This window comes from Aulostomus chinensis, chromosome 12 (assembly GCF_037954235.1).
Source record: "Aulostomus chinensis isolate RoL2024-O1b breed Wild chromosome 12, RoL_Achi_v1.0, whole genome shotgun sequence".
Lineage (NCBI taxonomy): Eukaryota > Metazoa > Chordata > Actinopteri > Syngnathiformes > Aulostomidae > Aulostomus > Aulostomus chinensis.
This window is the reverse complement of record NC_141331.1, coordinates 13,857,563-13,876,819: the sequence shown is the minus strand read 5'-3', so window position 1 is coordinate 13,876,819 and position 19,257 is coordinate 13,857,563. Positions and strand designations below refer to the sequence as shown.

At 43.4% G+C, this 19,257-nt stretch overlaps 2 protein-coding genes and 1 long non-coding RNA gene across 3 annotated transcripts in view; 1 reads left to right on the top strand and 2 right to left on the bottom strand.

Annotated features, from left to right (window-relative positions):
• Positions 1 to 5,929, bottom strand: part of LOC147252140 (cyclic AMP receptor 1) — a 54,451-nt gene extending 48,522 nt beyond the window's left edge. The window contains exons 1-5 of the mRNA XM_086221237.1: positions 5,772 to 5,929; positions 3,545 to 3,597; positions 2,482 to 2,536; positions 441 to 497; positions 292 to 352 (exon numbers count right to left, since the gene is read on the bottom strand). Of these exons, the coding sequence (XP_086077363.1) occupies positions 292 to 352; positions 441 to 497; positions 2,482 to 2,536; positions 3,545 to 3,597; positions 5,772 to 5,852 (307 nt within the window). The 5' untranslated portion in view covers positions 5,853 to 5,929. The remainder of the gene's footprint in view (positions 1 to 291; positions 353 to 440; positions 498 to 2,481; positions 2,537 to 3,544; positions 3,598 to 5,771) is intronic.
• A 2,159-nt stretch (positions 5,930 to 8,088) lies between these two features.
• On the bottom strand, positions 8,089 to 10,052 carry LOC147252139 (mid1-interacting protein 1-B-like). Its single transcript, XM_086221236.1, has 2 exons — positions 9,924 to 10,052; positions 8,089 to 9,686 (listed from the first exon to the last, which is right to left on the bottom strand). The coding sequence occupies exon 2, from the start codon at positions 9,379 to 9,381 to the stop codon at positions 8,884 to 8,886; it is 498 nt and encodes a 165-aa protein (XP_086077362.1). The 5' UTR covers positions 9,382 to 9,686; positions 9,924 to 10,052; the 3' UTR covers positions 8,089 to 8,883.
• A 3,161-nt stretch (positions 10,053 to 13,213) lies between these two features.
• On the top strand, positions 13,214 to 17,701 carry LOC147252138 (uncharacterized). The gene is made up of 3 exons (XR_015118762.1): positions 13,214 to 13,285; positions 13,544 to 13,661; positions 17,594 to 17,701. It is a non-coding gene; the product is annotated as an uncharacterized LOC147252138 (long non-coding RNA).
• Positions 17,702 to 19,257: the final 1,556 nt, after the last annotated feature.

Here is a 19,257-nt window from a genome sequence, read left to right as displayed (position 1 = left end):
GTTGACTTGCCGACCAACTACAGGAGGCGCGAGTGCAGCGATCAGGACACATAACCTCATCTGGCTTCCCACCTGCGTATGGATGCCCAACCAAGCTTAGAAAAAGCTTGGCTTAACACTTGTGTCTGAATCTGTTCATTAGCATTTCCGAGTATTTGTGATTTGAGCTGGAGAAGCCAATGTGCATGGTTTGTCTAAAATTCATATGCAAGGCTTTAGCAGCCTTTCGACCGACTTGCTGGATGTCTGTCGTTGAAAGTGTGCCACTGAGCAATTAAAGTTTTCTCTTACCAAAGTATGTCAGCCACCAGGCCTGGAAGTCACAAAGAGATCCCTCTGGATGAGATTCGCCCTGGAGTGAGAAGAAGAACAGTGAGGGAAACAAACACCCAAAGAAGCAATTACTTGAGTCTTTAGTGAAACAGACAAGAGTAACTCACCATGACATATGCTACGCTGTCGAAGAAGGCGGCTACAGTCAGGCTGAGAATCATCTTCTGTAAAGGGAAAATGAGAAAAGAGTCCCCTCTGTCAGCGGATGCTGAGACTAAACACCCCCTCTCTGACACACTGCTTCCCAAACACCAATCAAGAGTAAAAGACCATGTGAAGAAACATAAGATTTTGAAAGTAGAAACTGAAAGCCAACGTAGATTTGAATGTTATCAGAATATCCCTTTATTGTCAGAGATGGAAAGCAGAGATGGATGGAAAACAACATCAGGCTCAGAGGACATGCACTGATCACAAAAAACTAGACCACATAACAATCCCAACCAAAAGAAGGTTAAAAGTAACCGTTAGCTACTGCACTTAAACATGTACACAACCACTGTCAGTCCAGATGGAAGGTCACGGCAATGGGTTCAATCACAAGTCATCGCTTACATTCAACAGTTGAGCAAATTACAACCAAAATTTGGAAATGCTGCAAATACGGAAATATGAATCAGGTGAGTTTCTGTTTGGGTTTGAAGCCAGAAACATGGCTACGCGATGCATTATTTTCACCAGAAGATAGCGGTAAAGTAAATAGTACGCACGATTATAACAAGGTCATGCTGGCCATCCGCCAGCGAAAAATGGAGAGCCGTCTGTAGAAATTTGTTTCAGTTGGACAACTTATTGTTCTCCCATGCCGGCTAGTATTGGCCATGTTATCTACTCTACAGAGATATTCATGAAGACGCCAACGAAGGAAACAACTCAGTCACGGGATTTAAAGGTTCGCTATGTGATAGCTCATTCAAAAAGGGCGTTCTATCTCTCGTTCTCCTGTTTACATTTTTGAAAAAAGGAAAAAACCAACTCAAGAAAGCTTAAAAACTCTCATTTACACAGCAGAATGCCTTAACATCGTGTTCTCTATCAGAGGCCAGCGCAGCTCAGCAAAACTACACAATGCTATATTTTGATATCGTACTTGTGTTCGATATGCCTTAATGTGCTCTGCCAAAATCACTGGACGAATTTTACTTTGATGATACTTTCCTGCCAATCAAGCACCCTTCGGATTTAAAAATGGGACAAAGAGGGGTTCTGTAACAAAACAGTGCTGGTAAATTTTCCAGTGTGTTTTTATACACTTCAAGAGAAGAGAAAATTATAGATGCAATGATCACTGGTGTGGTTGACAGCTTGGCATGAGACGTCCCAGACGACATCTCTGAAAATGTCACAGAGGAGAGAGTCTCCTCAAATCACCCCTAAACCAAATTAACTCTTTTTTTTTTGTATTTGAATTTGAACACGCAGCTTCACTTTTATTGTCTGACATAGAAACACACAAATTGCAACAATCTTTTATCAGACTGTGTCCAACAATGACCTTGGCGAGGCTGCGGGAAGAGGACAGAGGGAAGGGAAGGCAGGAGGGCCAGAGAACACTTAAGATTATTGACTGACGGATAACCTTTGCAAGGGGATGGAGGTAAGGAGGGGGTTTATGTGGTGTGAGAAGAGCGGAGGAGGAGGAGGAGGGGGAGAAAGAGCGGGAGGAGGGGAAGCCGCTCTCTGCGACCTGGTCCACAGGTAATAGGATCCATCAGGGCGCCGTGTTAAACTGTCATTTACTTCAGATTAGGAGGATAACTTGGAGTGCTGCTCTGCCTGACAGACCTGCTGGACTGGCTTCAAACACAAGCAGCGCTCACACAGATTGGCTGAGGTCAAACGAAAATATATTTCCAGGGGAAAATATGCTAATTGATAGTATTTGTAGCTGAGTATAATGGAAACCTCTTCATTAAAAGAGGGGAAACAACAGAAGACTGCAGTCATTATCACACAAGTATGAGTCAATTAACTCCAAAATTGACTAATCGGTGAATTCTAACAGCGTTCAATTATGCCAAAATGCACCACGGCTAATTGAACGTATTTCCTGTGACAATGATGCAAATCTGAAATCACGAAAAAAAAAAAAAAAAAAAAAAAGGTAAAAGAATGAGTCACATATTCAGAACTGTAGTGTCAATGTACCTGGGCCAAGGAGTGGTACCTCCGGAGCAGCCAGATCACAAACAGCATGAAGATGCTGTGGTGAGAGAAAACAGAGGAGCAGGGAAACACCTCCATCACAACACAAACACATGGTATCAGCAGCTGCTCCTCTCCTTTTACTCGTCGTAGCGACCATGACGCAGAGTCTGCTTCGACACGAATGTAACTTTTTTCAAGGCCGATACCGAAAACGCATTATTAAACATCAAGGATACCGACGTTTGTGACGGATTTGTAACTCGCAGCAATAAAGTCTAAATAACATAATATACGATGACAATTAAGATTCTTATGTCTGAAACACAAAACTGTTCCAGAGCATATGAGAATTTGTTTTTTAATATTTGAAAAAAGCAAGCCAGCAACATTTCTACATAGAATTTTAGTGTATCTATCAATAAATAAATAAAACAAAATGTGACATGTATCCAAGCAGATGGTGCTGCGAGTGGAACATTGCTCGAGACCACAGAGTGCTGACAACAGACAAAGACACGGCTGCAGCAGAGCCAGCGTGTCGCATTTTTTTAAAACTATTCATTTCAGACTAGAAGAAGAAGTTTAACATTTGATCTGAAAAGCAGTAAGGCCAATGAGACACCTGAGCAAACTGGAAAGACCACAACAAAACCTTTAAACAATAGCTTTTCAGAAGATATTACGGTGCCAGTGTACAAGTTTTACATGTTAATGTCTTTAAAAATGATAAATAAGCCTGACAGGCTGTATGCAATCCTATCTAATCAGACGACATTTTTAATCTTGGGATCTGTGTGAACGCTGTCGTTTATGTCTGACAAGGTGAGGACACAGTAACCCAATAAAGCCACACCACAAACCACAGCCCCTAAAATTAACACACCTTCAAAAACAGCTCAGTGTGGCACGTTAAATGACCCCATTTACACTCACGAGTGAAAGACGACCAAAGACCTTAAAACAGATGTTCAATGCAACTATTGACGGCGCATCTTTAATCACGCTTACAACCAAATATCCTGACTGGAACATCATAAAGGGTTTGACAGAAAGAGGTACTCACCATCCCACGAGGGAAAATGTTCCCGTAGCTCGTTTTACTGTTAATATCACCGTCTGTAAATCAAAAAGAAGTCATTACTAGGAGGTTCGATTTTGGCCGCCTTATACATTGGTTGTGTATGTGTGATATTTTGGTTTGGAACAATGTGCGAGCTTTTCATCTTTTTGGTCAAGAACGTGTGAAACGAACAGGAATGCAACAAAAAATTCAATTCAAATGAGTAAGACATAAGAAATGTTTATGACACGCCCACAGACACCGATAACATGTATGACATTGAGGAATGTCACCCTCTACCCGAATTTTTGACCCAATTTTAACTGACTGTCAGATATGGAGACTGCCAGTCTACATATTTTGCCCAGAAACTGATCTAAGAGCAACATGGGAGATAAAAAAGAAGGCCAAGGCCAGGAATGAAGAGAATGACAAAATATGAGTCCTGCACTAAGCTTCAGGGGAAATGAAAAGGGGCCCGTGGCATAGCAGGCGCGCTTTCAGAAGAGTGCGAGGTATTTCCGCTCAGTCAGCAGCGCAACGTCACCACAGTGGCTTTTCATTCACAAGGTTTCTGCTGCTGAAAACCTTGGCTATAGGATGTGATGCCTAATGCAGATATCAGAAATCACAACCTTAAATAGCAGAGTTGTTGTTTTTGTGCCGCAATGTTGCTTTTAATTTTCTCTGAATCTGACTTTTCACCTTTCGGTACACACACCAAAGATTTTTCTTCTCTCTCTCTCTCTCAGGCATTTTACCAGTTCAATCCTATTTTAATTACATCTGAATGATAGCAGCTGACACGACGCAGCAGGGCTGTTTTCAAAGGCTCTTAGCATTTTGTTAGAAATCATTTCATACATACGGCCTGAGTGATGTCTTTTTCTAACATTTGTTTGGGAACTCAGGGGTTTTCATAGTCGCCATATGTAACATTTGAGTCAGAGCACATTCAGCAGCAGTTGATCAAGGCAGGATATTTCATAACTTCTCAAGATTGAAAAAAAAAGTTTTTATCATAATCTCTCACACAAATCCTAAGGGTGTGGACTCAGCACTTTAGCAGTTTAATGCAATCTACAGTAATTTGAAGTTACATTTGGAATGTTTACCATGTTGTGTGCTTGAGACTTTGCCGAACAGTTGCTGATTGTAACTGTTATTGTGCTTTTGTTAAAGCACCATCAAAAAAGATTGCAAACCATGACATTATTGTCTTGTAGCAAGTGCTTTTTACCCCCTGTGATGTATAATAAGTGCTTTGATGCTTGAAAAAAAAGAGGGAGCAGTCTGTTAAAAATATGTGAGCAAAAAGACCAATGAAGATTTTTGTCGCAGTTGTTAGTTTAGGAAATGAGTCGTGCGTGGATAGGTTGGAGAAATGTAGGAGAAGTAGTGAGTGACTCAACTTGTGTGCGACAACAGAGAAAAGCCCGTATGCAGGTGAGGAGGAGTGCAACTGCGGGGCTGAAGGATGACCAGTAACGAGAAACGTGCACAAACTGTCAGCTTCACAAACAGTAGCTAATGAAGGGCTACAGTACTGGACTCCCTAGATGATGCACAATGGTGGAAGAATTATTCTGACGCTGTAGTCAATAAACACGAGCCAAGCACAACATATAAAAATAAATATACATACATGTATGAACAGAATTACAAAACGTGTAAGACAGACAGAGAGAGAGAGAGAGAGAGAGGTGGTTGTAGATGATTCGATCAAAACTACTGACTTATTTAACAAGTGCATAATAAATAGTTTGTGTGGATGTTTATCACTTTCTTCATCCACATCAAAAGGGCGAGCTGCTTCCCTTATCATTTCGAGATCAGTATTTGCTCTTTTTTCATTTGGCCAAAACAAACCATGTTGCCTCCCTATGACTAAGGCTGCAACCTGGTATCATAAATGTCGTATGAATTATGAATTCGCCAACAGTGCGAGAAGGCGAGCCTGTAAATGGAGTTCAGCACTGGGCAGCAACGAGAAAGACCCAGTTACATCTGCTAGCACGTTCAAGGTTTGACAGCTCATACGTGACGCTACATTATATCAAGGAGAACCGTGCGGGCGAGCTTCATTCATCACCAAATAAACTAAACAACCAAACAATCATTTCCACCGTGCTGAAGCCACCTAAGCAAACTCATATTGTAGCGTCATGTAGCTAATTAGCTGGTTAGCCGAGCAGCTCAAACTGAATTCACAGCGACGTTAACTACTTACGCAGCGATAGTCGTCTGAATGTGCATTAAAAAACACACAGCGTGAGTCGTTACTGGGTGACTTTAGATTTTGACTTTCCATTTTGTGCCACGGTGGTTTACGTATAATTTTGCCTCAAGTTATTTTTGTTTTGCTATGGATTTCGGTGTACTTCCTATTTCTACGGTGCCCACGTAAGGACAAACTGTGTCACTACACGTCGACAGTCAAATCTCAAGTCTTTGCCATTTTTGCTCTTTTTAAACGTACTACGCTACTTCCTTGCAAAATTTTCGGATGAAATGGAAGCTTGTTATTGTAAAGATCATGTCTGAATAGACAAAAATGTGTTAATGTTCAACTGCCAAACCAAATATTTATAGTTGCAATAATTAGCTTCTCTTTCATTGCAACATTCTTTGCACATTCATTTTCTTCCCAAATCCATGGGTGATAAAAACTGAAAGAATGTAACTCATGGGGCCATTATGCTTCAGTTTCTTAAATAACTAACATTTTGCATGCAGCATGTGTTTAGTTCAATTTTATTTGCAATATATTTATATGATCTGTATAGAACTGATTGATTTGTAAGCTACACCCACCACAGATATAATTTAACCTCCCTGCGATCAAAGCTGAACATACTCAACTTTTATCGACTTAAAGACATTTAAACGTCTATGGAATTTATGTATTATTCTTTTCCAGGACACCAGTGTTTGGAGGTCAACTTTATACACAGTCAACTCTGAAAAACCAGTGATATTACGAGCTTCTGGCATCTACCTGAGGGAGGGTGACGGGGTTATCTCACTGAGAAACCTGTAAGCTCATTGACAGTCAAATGCAACAAGGTATGTCACCTTTGCTCTAAATGTGGCCTGCAGTTGCATCACTGCATGTCTTACTTGGGGGGACGTTTGAGTCTTTTTAAAAATGTTGGAGGAATTTTGTTCTCGGTTTTTTTACGATTCCAGATTGGGCTGTATAATCTGTCTGTCTTCAGATGACAGACGGAGTAGACGGTATTGATTTAGAGAAATATTTCAGTTAAGTTTAGCTATGATAGGTATGCTGCAAAGGACGGAAACGCACAATGAAGTCCTATTCCAAATTAGTTATGTATTACATGAGAATATTTCATATGTTGCGAGTTTAATCTTCTTTTGTTTTTTGCACGGCAGTGAATTCGATGCTTAAAACATGTTAGCATATCCTGTCATCGTTGTGAGTTGCAGTGTGTGTGTGCCTGTGATTTTGTGGGTGTGGGTGTGCAGATGGTGAGAATAAAAGAGGGTGTGTTGCATCATTTTGACCTGCAGTAACACTGAAACTACACCTGCACCCATTTTCCTCTCTGGCTGGCTGGGGAATCTGTTATCGTTTTTTTTCCCGACTTATGATAACACATACACATACAACACATACACGCGCAAACTATGTTCAGATATCAAAGTCAGAAGCAAACCGAACTCAAGCCATACTTTTGATGATTGTGTTTATCCCAGCCGCTTCTGAAGTCGCCTTATTCTGTGATACAACTGCTACATTTAGTCAAGAAAATATGACAGTCAGACTTGGGAAATGTTTTAATGCACATTGCTGGAAAAAAGTGTCCATATTCCTCACTTTGTCTGTCTCTCACGGTTCAAGCTGCTGTGGCTTGAAACTGCCAAACAGCATTCCCCACGTTTCAGGTAGATCGGAATCCACTCCTCCCATCTAACTTCATTAGTAATGGCACTCATGGTGATGATGATGTCTGCAATCACTATGATCATGGAGCTTATGACCATATTTAGGTGTGGAAGTGTTGATATGCTGTCTTCCAAACATCCCGTATTTCGGCATTCATTAACAGGAAGTCAGCATGTTATCATAACAGCCAGCATATCTAATGTGGAGCGAGAGATCTTCTAGGTAAATGAAATAATCCTATTCAAGAGCAGCAGTTGAGACTGAATTATGTTGTCATGCTGTTTCTGAGTGGTGATTGCTACAAAATAATGACTAATTCCAAGCTGAAGAGGGGAGACAGCAAATTCTTTCAGTATTTTGTCTGTTTATGCTCTGCAACCTGATCACAGCCGAACTGCTGCGCAAGGCTTAGAGCGACTGAAACAAAATAAGATGACAATTATGTCTGATTATCTCACTTCTGTGGTGCGCTGGGACAATATATATCTTATAGCTGCAATATTTAAACGTCCACATGACCAAACAGGATGACCTTCAGTGGCGTGTAAAGGAGCAGACACAGGTGATTTAAACTTATTTTGATCATCTGTGTTGTCCTCTACTAGGTGCATTTATGAGGGGGGAAAAAAAACACATACTACAAATCAGTTCAAGTACAAAAGTTTATTTCAGAATATACAAAAGTGGGTGCAAGCAGAAGCACTTGCTTATTTTGGCAGATGGACATCTCAGATAATGCCTTTTTATATTAGCAGACAAAGGACAATAACAAGCATGCATCTCGTGGAAACCCTCATTATTCTCCAGGCAGGAGAATGATCCGTTGCTTCCAGTTCATTGACCATGTAGGACATGAAGAGATCACTGGCGAGCTATCAGTTAGCATCTGCCTCCTTCTTTCAAGCCTGATTTAAAGACACACAGACACACCAGCTGGGGGAGACAAGCGTCATCACACACGCGGACAAACACACTGATATCTGACATCATCAGAGAGGAAGTGATTTCGTCAGCCTCAGGGAATGAGGGAGACTGTTCAGTGAGCACGTCCTGAGATTCATTCAACACCCCCCCCCCCATTTTTGAAATAACATTTGGCTCTTAACAAACATATGAGATAATAAATACATTAAATAAAGGTTTAAATATGTTTCACCAGTGTATCAGTGACGGCATGATGTGTGGGAAACTTGAGTGCAAAAAAAAGAAAAAGAAAAAGAACAATTGAGGTGTCACGTACACATGCCTTCAGTACCTATAAGTCAGTAGCAAAGAGTAGACCAACACCATGTAGACTTATTGACAGACAGAGCAGCCATTTCTCTATCATCCAGATGGTTATCATTCATGTCATCAGAAGTAAACAGCAGCAGCAACAGAGCCTGTGAAAGTTCCGTTCAACTAGCGCTTCCGGTATCTGAGGGCTTCATCCTCATATACCGACCTCCTGCTTGTACCGCTTAGTGAGAGAGTTGGCCTGCATAGTGAGCTTAGACAGAACCCCTTGGAGCCCGGTAAGATGGTATTGGAACTGCTTCTGCAAATCCTCGTCCTCCTCCTCGTCTTCTTCAGACGAAAATGATGATGATGATGATGATGACGACGATGCGGAGGAAGCGGTGGATGCGGACGAGTTTCTGCGGGAGAACCGTATGCTGTCTTTACGCATCTCGTCGGCAGCGGCACACCGGACTCCCCACTCGATGTCCCTGCGGATGGACTTGAGAAGCTGGTAGTAGCTGTACATGTCCCCCTCGTCAACGTCCGAGCTCAGGGAGCTTAACTCCCGGTCCTCATCCAGTGGGACGTCCCGCAGCAGACTGGGCACCATGACGGTCTGATCCATGTCGTTGACCGCTCCGATGAAACGGTTCATGGCATTGAAGAGGTTGTTTTTCTGAATGTGTGTTTCAGGCAGCTGCATCATCATCTTGGCGAGCGTTCTCTCCCCGGTAGTTTCTTCAGATTTGTGCTCCACGTCTGTGAGTGTCCGGCTTTACTTCTGGATGATCGGTTTAGAGCAGCGGCGGGGATTGGCTGTCTGGAAAATCAGGCGCTGGTAATCGGGCTCTTCCTTGTGCGTGTTTATGCCCTTCTAGTGCTTTCTAATATGAGGGGCAGGGCGGGTGCTCTCTATATAGCCAAGTGCAGATGCCAGTGGTTTCGTAGTCGCAGGCTGTCACACAACCTGTTTGTCCAGTTCTTCTACTGCAGTTGTAACCGGAGCCAAACGACCTGGAATAGCAACGCAGAGCAGAGCATGAAACGCTGGGGAGTGGCTTCACGCTGACAGTAAGAGTACACGTCCATCTCCAGAGAATGCAGATGTCCCTGCAGATCCGCAGCAATAACAACAGATTGCCATCACTTTCTATATTCATAGCTGAATACAGCTTTACGCGCGTAATTACGCACAACAGCTGCCAGTCCGCCTCCACCACTCAACAACACCTCATCCCTGACTTAACTTACCGTGTAATGTGCCACCCTCTAACAATGATTCGTCTTCCGGTGCAGGACCGACTGTCTTTCATCCCTCATTCTGTTCCGATGAGACAGCCATCAGGCATGCGGGGTGAGGCCTGTCCGTGCGAACCAGGCATGCATATTCATTAGACAAGCCATCAGGCCACTGCTCGGGCTTCACGTGGAGCCAATCAGATGGTCGTGCTTCTCCTCAGAGGCGGGTCAAGTGGGCGATTGACCAATAAAGATGCCAGTGTTGGATCGCTAACAAATAGAAAACAGAAGCAACACGTGGTTGAACTCTGCGTCTCCCTTCTGACATGCGGAAAATATTGAGGTAGAAGTAAAATATTGTAATAAAGATGTATTGCAGTACAAGTAAACGCACTACGTTCAGATCTACTGCTGGTGGAATGCAAAAGTATTATCAGTTGGTATGAAGGGATTTTTTTGTTCTGCAAAAAAAAAAAAAAAAAAAATGCTGACGTGCCAAAATGTCTGCAGCGATGTAACTGGTGCCTCACCCCTTGCTACTTACTGATTCAGTTGATTTCATTGAGTCTAAACAGGTTCACAACAGGATTTTTTTTGGGTCACAATTAGCAAGTTGGTGTCCATTCTGGTACATTCCTCTGACCTCATTACCTGTGGGTTTGTTTCTTGACGGGAATACCAATGCACATCAGGAATCTTCTCTTTGCTGCTACTACATCGATCTGGATGACTGTCAGCGCTTCATGCAAGTAAAACACATGTTCTCTTCTTTTTATGTAAAGAAATATAATAAAGTTTCATGAAATACTCAGTATTTTTGTGTGTCATTGGAGGTATTCCTTCTCCCCTTTAAACATGTTTTTTTTTTCGTCTTCCATCCAAAATGAACAATTGTCCAATTAGAGGCTCATTCAAGACAACACTTTGCATCTTCAGACGAGGTTTTCTATCCCTTCACTGATGCACTGACTTAATCGAACAAATGCTTTTTCTTCTCATTCTTGCTCTGCGCACCGAGGCCTTGAATGATGTGACTTGGGTTTATCAGGTAGTGGCTTGATAAGTGCTGCGTACGAGCCAGTGAATCAAACCGTGAACCTAAACACCCCCCAACCTGACACATCATAAAACAACATTGTTTGTCTACGTTTTGGAGGCCACTGCAGGACATATTTATTCTCACAACGCCAGACTACATGATTGACTTCGGCCAGAAACTACAGCCAGCAAAACCAAACTTCTGAAACCATTCCTGAGTCCTTTTCTTGTATCAAAGTCTCCAGTAAAGAGTGTTTCTCTCCTGGAAGAATCAGGCAGAACCCTGGCTGAAACAGAATATAACGCACCAGTATAGGAAATGATAATGTAGTAAAAGTACAAGTTATCCATATACTGGGGCCCGGTGATGACTTCATACGAAGACATTTACTGTAACTTACAAGTTTTCAGATGAAGTCCAGCTATGATTTTGGTTTCTCTTCTAAGTATAGCTGGTAGTAAACATGGGGACACCCACACTGGCTCTGTACACACACACACACACACACACACACACACACACACACACACAGAGTTTGTGCCATGCTCAGTCTGAAATCTGAGCTTTGGTCAACACCTCAGTTCAGACTGAAAACAGGGAAACATGTTTTCCCTGTGAGGTTGTCAACGAAATACTAGATGTCACTTTCAGTTCGGCTCAACTGTATTCATACAATATCAGCAAAGGTTACATCAGGGTACTGGGTGTCAGCGGGAGGCCTTCTGCCTTGACCGGAGGGCCTGATGAGGATGTTGACTCAAGACACAGATCCAGACTCTGCTGGTGGAGATGCAGGAAACGATGAGGTATTTACAGTAAATAAAGCTCAATTTAACCCGCATGACATGAACGAAGGAATGGAGTAACTCTATAAATCAAAGACGGGAAAAGCAGTTGACAGTGGATTCCCAGAGAGAGAGAGAGAGAGAGAGAGAGAGAGAGAGAGAGAGAGAGAGAGACCGGGACGTAATGTTCCACCAACAAATGAATCAGTGTTCAAAAATTGTGGCTGAGCAAGTAAAAGGTAGAGTGTGAACATGGATGGAAGAACCTGCTGGGGGAGTTTCTCCTCTCGATCCAGTCACATTCAAAAGTTCACCCAAATGTGTGTAGTATTATCAGCAAACAAATACTCACTGGAAAAAAAAAAAACAGGAAACACACTCATTTCAGTATTGAAATATATATCTGATAGATTTGAGATTTCTTATGAATGGATTGTTCTTGTTGTTTTGTTTTAGATGAGCATTTCTGCCAACTCTGGCATATTTGTATTTGTTTGTATTAATGTTCATTAATATGCAATGTCCCTTTCAAATAAATGCTCATTTGAAAATAAAACACTTAAATAACCTCAGCTAAATGTACCTGATTATTGACAGGATGATGCCCAAACTGGGAGGCTGAATTTCAGCAAACTTCATGGAGGAGCGCTGCCTGAGCCAAGGATGAACCTGTTACATTTTGGCGAAGATCCTTTCAACAACTGTATATTTTCACACTGAATTTGGTTGAGTTGAACATTATAGGGACAATGCATATGAACCAACATATCTGTAAACATGTAGATTTAGTCAAAAGGCTGGTTTCCTTAGCGCCCGGCAACTGACTCTCCAGAGAGAAGATGTGAGGAGGGGCGATGGGAAGAAAAACATACGGACAACAGTTTGTGGTAAAACATTGATAGAATCTTCAGTGCATGACATGAGAGTACTGGAGCGAGAAGGGCAGTAGCAAGGCATAGAAAACATGAAGCGTACGGGACAAAAAAATGATATAAGCTTTTGACCATCGATCATACTCTATGATATATTTGTAGCTTTTGTCGTATGTGTGGCAGAGAAAGTTTAACATAACAGAGAGAATTGAAAGTAGATCAAAAGCTTGCAGGGATGAAAATGTTCTTCTGTCTTGGAAGCAGACTTACAAACATCAACTTAAATTGACTAATCTTGCCCCCATCCCCCCAAGATGAGCTGATCCCGGATCCAGTCAGAAATAAAGCAGGTCAGCAGAACAAATGTGCCCCACTGCTGAGCTGAGATCAGATAGACACACGCGCCCGCTCCCCTCCTCAACAGGGCTGTCAGTCAAGGACCCGCTTGGCTGACTTCCCCCTGCTCCTCTGTGAAAGGCCTTTCCTCTTGTCTGAGGACGCAAGCGCGAGTGCGCGCACGCGCGTGTGTGTGTGTGTCTGAGAGTGAGAGAGAAAGAGAAAGAGACAGAGAGAGAGACAGAGAGAGAGTGCGCTTGAAGGCAACAATGAAACTTGGATCCGCTGGAAAGGATTTCTCGATTGTGTGTCATGTCAGAGGCTCAGCATCCACCGATTACGGTGGGTGTCATCATCATCCCGCAGGCTTCAAAGAGGGAGCGGAGGAAGTGGTAGAAAGGATGGGTGTGTGTATTTGTGTGTGTGTGTGTGTGTGTGTGTGTGTGTGTGTGTGTGTATGGGGGCACTGGAGAAACAGGCAGCTTGAGTAGGACCAAGTTGTCATCAAAAAGGCATGTTACTGAAAAGTGCATGTGTATGCTTGTGCGTATGTGTGTGTGTGCGCATGTGCGTGTGTGTGTGTGTGTGTGTGTGTTCAAGAGGGAGACTGGAGGCAGCAGCAGCAATTAGAACAACGGCTCACATCACCAGCTGAGGTGGCGTGGGAAGGGTCCGCTAGATTGCTTCATACAGAAGAAACAGGCGGACCACGCTCTTTGTGAGTTTCTGAACATAAAATTCATAAAGTCAAGCTAAAGTATTTGTATTTGTTGAAACAGTTCTTAATCATCCACACAACCTGGCAAACAAAACATCCTTGATAACAATGATAACATTTGGCAGAAGAAAATGCACCCACAATGTGATTAGTTTCTAGGAGAAACGACAGGTACTTGATTGTGGTGGTACCCTGACCTTGACCTTTGACCACCAGCTCTCCTCTAGTCCCAGTGGATGTTTGTGGTAAATTCCATCAAGGCTTCCCTGAGATAGCATGCTGAGGATGGGACAAATATCCCCATCTTGTGAGGTCACAGTAACCTTGAACTTTGACCACAAAACTCTTTTGAAGTGAGTGAAACGCTACGAATATGCCAGGCTTCTACGGAGGGGACACGTCGAAGGCGTACAGTCAGGACATGTCTCCTAGCTACGAGCCTCCTTTCTCCTTTTAAGAAATTTCTTCTAAATGGTGGACGCAAAGAAACAGAGCTCCGTGTATGTTAATGATATTAATGATGGCTAAACGCACCCAGGGTGACTGGCTGCGCTTCAGTCAGTGTGTGTGCGCGCGCGCGCGTGTGTGTGTGTTTGTGTGTGTGTGTGAGAGAGAGAGAGAGAGAGAGAGAGAGAGAGAGAGAGAGAGAGAGACATAAACAGGGAGAGTAATAGCGCTTCCCGGTGGATGTCTCCCTCCAGCCTCTCACCCATTAAGTGCGTGTATTAGGGGGGAGGGGGAGGAGGAGGAGGGCGCGGAAGCCCGCGGCACGCTCCATTAGCGGACCCACTGCCGCGCCGCTCTCACGGTAATTTGCGTAACGAGGCTAGAGCGAGCCTGAGCCGCGCGGTCTCCCGGAGTAATAACCTCTCTCTCTCTCTCTCTCTCTCTCTCTCTCTCTCTCTCTCTCTCTCTCTCTCTCTCTCTCTCTCTCTCCCCCCCCCCATCAGCCCACCTCTTTTCTGCCCTTATTACGGATGCAGTCCGCGGCGCAAGCAGGCAGACATGCAGGCAGACGGTCGGAGAATAGAGATGCTCACGCTCCCCTCCTGCCCCCCTACTCTCTCTCTCTCCCTCTGTCTCTGTCTCTGTCTCTCTGTCTCTCTCTCTCTCTCTCTCTCTCTCTCTCTCTCTCTCTCTCTCTCTCTCCCCCCGCAGCGCCGCCACGTTCGTTTTCCGCCGATACCTAAGCGCCACCATGTGGACGACAATGGTACTGAACTCAGTGAAGCGACGGTCAAGTGATGGGAGTCATTAAAAGTTTGAATAGAAATGTGAATCGTGATGTTTTCTTGTGCTAAAAATAGATACGAATTACAAGGGAGTGACACACTAAATTAGAACCTTATCGGTTGGTCCCCCAAAGAATGTATAAGAAGGAACATCTCACATACGTTCCCCTCAGAACATCCCGAATGTTCCCGAAACGCCCATCAGTAAAGTTCTCCATACTCTTTTAAGAAAAAAAAAAACCTAAAAAACAACTTCACATCTCGACTACAGGGGACATTTAAGCGCAAAGTTTTAGCTGGGGAACAAATTCTCCCTGCGGGGAAGGCTTGTGATGAAAACATCGAGAGAATATTTTCATTATTTCCCTAAATTATTGTGTCAATGTGACGTACCAAATGGATCATGCTCCAAAGTCATACAGGGAACTCTAAAAACCGGGACTTCTGTGTCCAAAAGAGGTTTTAGGGACGTTCCCCGATGTTCTATGAAAACTCACAGTTTATCGGTTTTCGAGAACCAAAAACAACTTCTCTCACAATCAAGCCGCATCTATTCCGGCAAAGATGAAACCAAGCAATGTTTTGTGTGTGTGTGTGTGTGTGTGTGTGTGTGTGTGTGTGTGTGTGTGTGTGTGTGTGTGTGTGTGTGTTTATTAATCGCGAAAGAAGTGACGGCAACAACTGTGAGCAACACGATGCCGTTTTCTGGCATCTGGCGACCCCATGTGTAAGCTGGTGGTACTACAATTAGTATTTACGGAACATAATCAGATGGGGGAAAAACGCGTTACTTTTCCAAAAAACCTATAAACACTTAATAGATTTACACCTTTAAATGCAATAAGTTTTTTTCAAACTGTACAACACTGAAGATTCATAAAATATTAACCTCTAGCATGCAAGCTGATAGTAAAAATGCATTCTGAAGGATTATGGAGAAAGATCTAAATATCACTAATACTTGTACACGTCTATGTCGAAGCGAAACTCTAAACGGGATACCAAGTGAACCATCATTAATAACTATATGAATAAACTGAAATCCACATTTCTCCAAACATATTAGCCAGTGCTCTGCTGGTGCACTTTCTTTAAAACAAATATAGACAAGCAGCACAAAGTGCAGCATAAACACACAACATTTTGATTCATTAGCATATTAGAATGAGAAACATAACATCATGTAATTGACATTTGCAAGATGATGCAGCATGCAGGATACTGTGAATACTTCATAAAATTTATTTTTGTCATGTTGATCTCTTTCACTATACTATATATCTGGTATTACTGACTTTTAGATCAGAAATATGACTAATTTATGTAATGTAGTAAAGTTATCAACCAAGCCTGAAAGCAAAAATCCATTTGGAATCTTCTTGTGTCTTCTCACATACTGAGTAAAAATAAAATTGTAAAACACCTCAACAAAGTAGTAAAGTGCTTCACAGAGTGGCTGAATGATGTCGAAGTTTATAATGATTTAAATGCACAAATGAAGTGAAAAATACAGAGGAAAAATAAAACAAATAATGCCAGTATGGTACATGTAAAATAAGATCGGCACAACAAATGAGACACACCAACAGCAGGCTGCAGGCTGTCAATAAGAAAATTCCTGTTAGGAAGGTTTGACGTTGAAGTGGCGGGTTCCTCTGGAGAGGCGTTCTAAATCAGGTGACCTGACAGTGACTCTGTCACCTCTTGTTACCAGGCAGAGCCTCTGCCAGAGCATCGCAGCCAAGTCCTCAGAAGGGTGAGGGGATCAGAAATGGGTTCAAGACAGGAACTAGCAAGTATCTAAAGCTAGAGAGCACTGATTCATGTTTCCTCGCCTGTCCAACTTTTAATAGCACCAGAGCAGCTGACAATTACTCACCACCACTTCCACCACCAACTCCATCCATCCATCGTCGTCTTCCGCTTATTCCTTACTAGTAAGGGTCGCGAGGGGGCTGGAGCCTATCCCAGCAGCCTTCAGGTGAGAGGCGGGGTTCACCCTGGACAGGTCACCAGTCCATCACAGGACCAACACATAGAGACAGACAACCATTCACACTCACAGTCACACCTACAGTCAATTTAGAGTAGCAATCAGCCTCGTCCCCTCTTGATGTCTTTGGACTGTGGGAGGAAGCTGGAGTACCAGAGAGAACCCACACAGGAACAGGGAGAACATGGAGACTCACACAGGAAGATCCTGTGCTGGAGCTGGGACTCGAACCCAGAACCTTCTTGCTGTGAGGCCACAGTGCTAACCACTGCAGCCCCCACCACCAACTCCACCGGTTGATATTCTAAAAGTTTAACTGGCTTGGTGTGATACAGTGATCATTTAATTTCTGTATTTCGGGCATGAACAAAGCAGGACTCTACCATCTTTATGACCTGAGCATCAAAGCTGAGGTCAGATTCAAGGAGAGCTCCAAGGTTCTAGTGGGACGTTTAACATATGTTAAGGTTATTGTGAGTCTAGTTTACCTAGAGTGTCTTTTCGCCAATGCGTCAGTGTGTGTCAGGCAAATTTTATTTATGACTCACAACCATAGAGGACATAAGCACAGCTGCGCTTTTGATTCAGTTATCCAGGACTAAGTTTTGAATTTCTCATCTGAATAGTGGTCATAAATGATCAGCCTGTGTTTGACTGCAACACCCTCCCCCTGACGCATCTTCAGCATCTGTGGGCTTCCTCTGCAGGTGGTGAAGCATCCAAGCAGTCGTGGTGCCTGTGATGGACGGCTATCAGGGAGATGAAGGGCACAGCATCGACTTCCCCATACGCCCATGCGCTGTTAGAAGGAAGGCTCCAGCTATCTACAGGGCGAGGGTTGGACAGACACACAGGAAACCAAATGAAGGCAGCGAACAGGCTTTTATCCTGGTGCGTCTATGATATAATACTACCTGCATATTAGTTGGGTGTGTGTGCGTGTGTGCGTGCGTTGTGTGTGTGCGTTGTGTGTGTGCATGCAAGTGTAGGAATATTCAGAAAGCAGGTGATCACTATCCCTGACTCCAGATGAGTTTGCGTCTTCTGTCTCCAATCTGTCCTTACTCTTCATAGCACTCCTTGATCCCCCCATTCACTCACTCACACATACAGAAACACACACACACACACACACACACACACACACAGGAAAAATAAAGGGGACAAATCAAAGACGCTCTTTGATCCGAGGCGAGACGCTTCCTCCTGTTGCGCCTCTCTTAGCATTTCAAATGAAGGCTGCGGATAAAAGAGTGTGTTGTACAACGCAGCTAAAACGGTGTGTGTCTCAGCTGGGGAAGTCTTGCCGGCGTCTGAAAGAGAGCATGGTGCGGAACGGCTGATGAGCCTCCAGCAAGGGGCCAACTCATCATCCCATCATCCACAGGAGGGTTGCTTGCCCTCCTGCCGTCAGACTCTGACTTGAGTGGGAGCAGACGTCTCTGGAAAGCTCTAGAAGTGGGGGAGCCACACATTCAACAATAGCAGAAAATGACCGTAACAGTAGTATGTCCATCAACCTTGGTCTCGTACTGAATTCAAATTCCTTGCTGAAAGCCTGACCTCATGTCACGTATGAATTAACAAGTGTGCAAAAAATGAATTATTTATGCAAATTAATGACTGGGCTCACATTTACACTTTGACCTGTTAGCAGGTCTGGTCAAGGAACCAGATTCACAAAATAATTCTCAATGAGAACCTTTTTTAAAACGTGAGTTTAAAAAGCTAATGAAGCGCCAAAAATCTTCCAAACTTTGTACGAATTCTCTGATGAACTTCTATTTTCTGATGTTGCTTACAGAGATAAGTAGTAAACTCGTACTCCCAGGCCTCTACAAAGTGTGGCAATGTCACAATGACCTTTGACCTTTGATCAACAACTATTATTTTCCGTTCTTCCTCGTGTCCCGATGGAAATTCCCGCACGGAGAACTGCAGTTACGTGAGGTGACGATGATGTTGACTTTGGACCATCAAAATCTTTTTAATTCATCTTTGAGTCCCAGTGGATGTTTGTGCCAAAGCCATCACCTGAGGAGAAGCAGTCCTAATTGAAAAACTGAGGCAAATGTTAAGACTTGTCCTAACATTTTCTTAATGCAGCATTAGTTTTCACCTTGAATTGTTGGTGCTTAAGATAGTACAGTGAATCCAGCACTCTACTTCTTTGATCCTGAATTCGGAACAGCTTCTTATCCCCTACCACCCCCATACACACACGCACGCACACACACACGCACACGCACACAGACTAACACACCCACCTCCCTCAAGCCAAGCAGCCCCCCGAATGTTTTGTTTGAAATTCAATGCGGGTCAGCCACCGTGGTTACAGCGCAGACTTTAAAACAGGTCACTGCTCTTCCCT

Bases quoted from the DNA above. Each gene is read 5' to 3' on its own strand.
- LOC147252139 (XM_086221236.1), bottom strand. From the start codon at position 9,381: ATGATGATGCAGCTGCCTGAAACACACATTCAGAAAAACAACCTCTTC.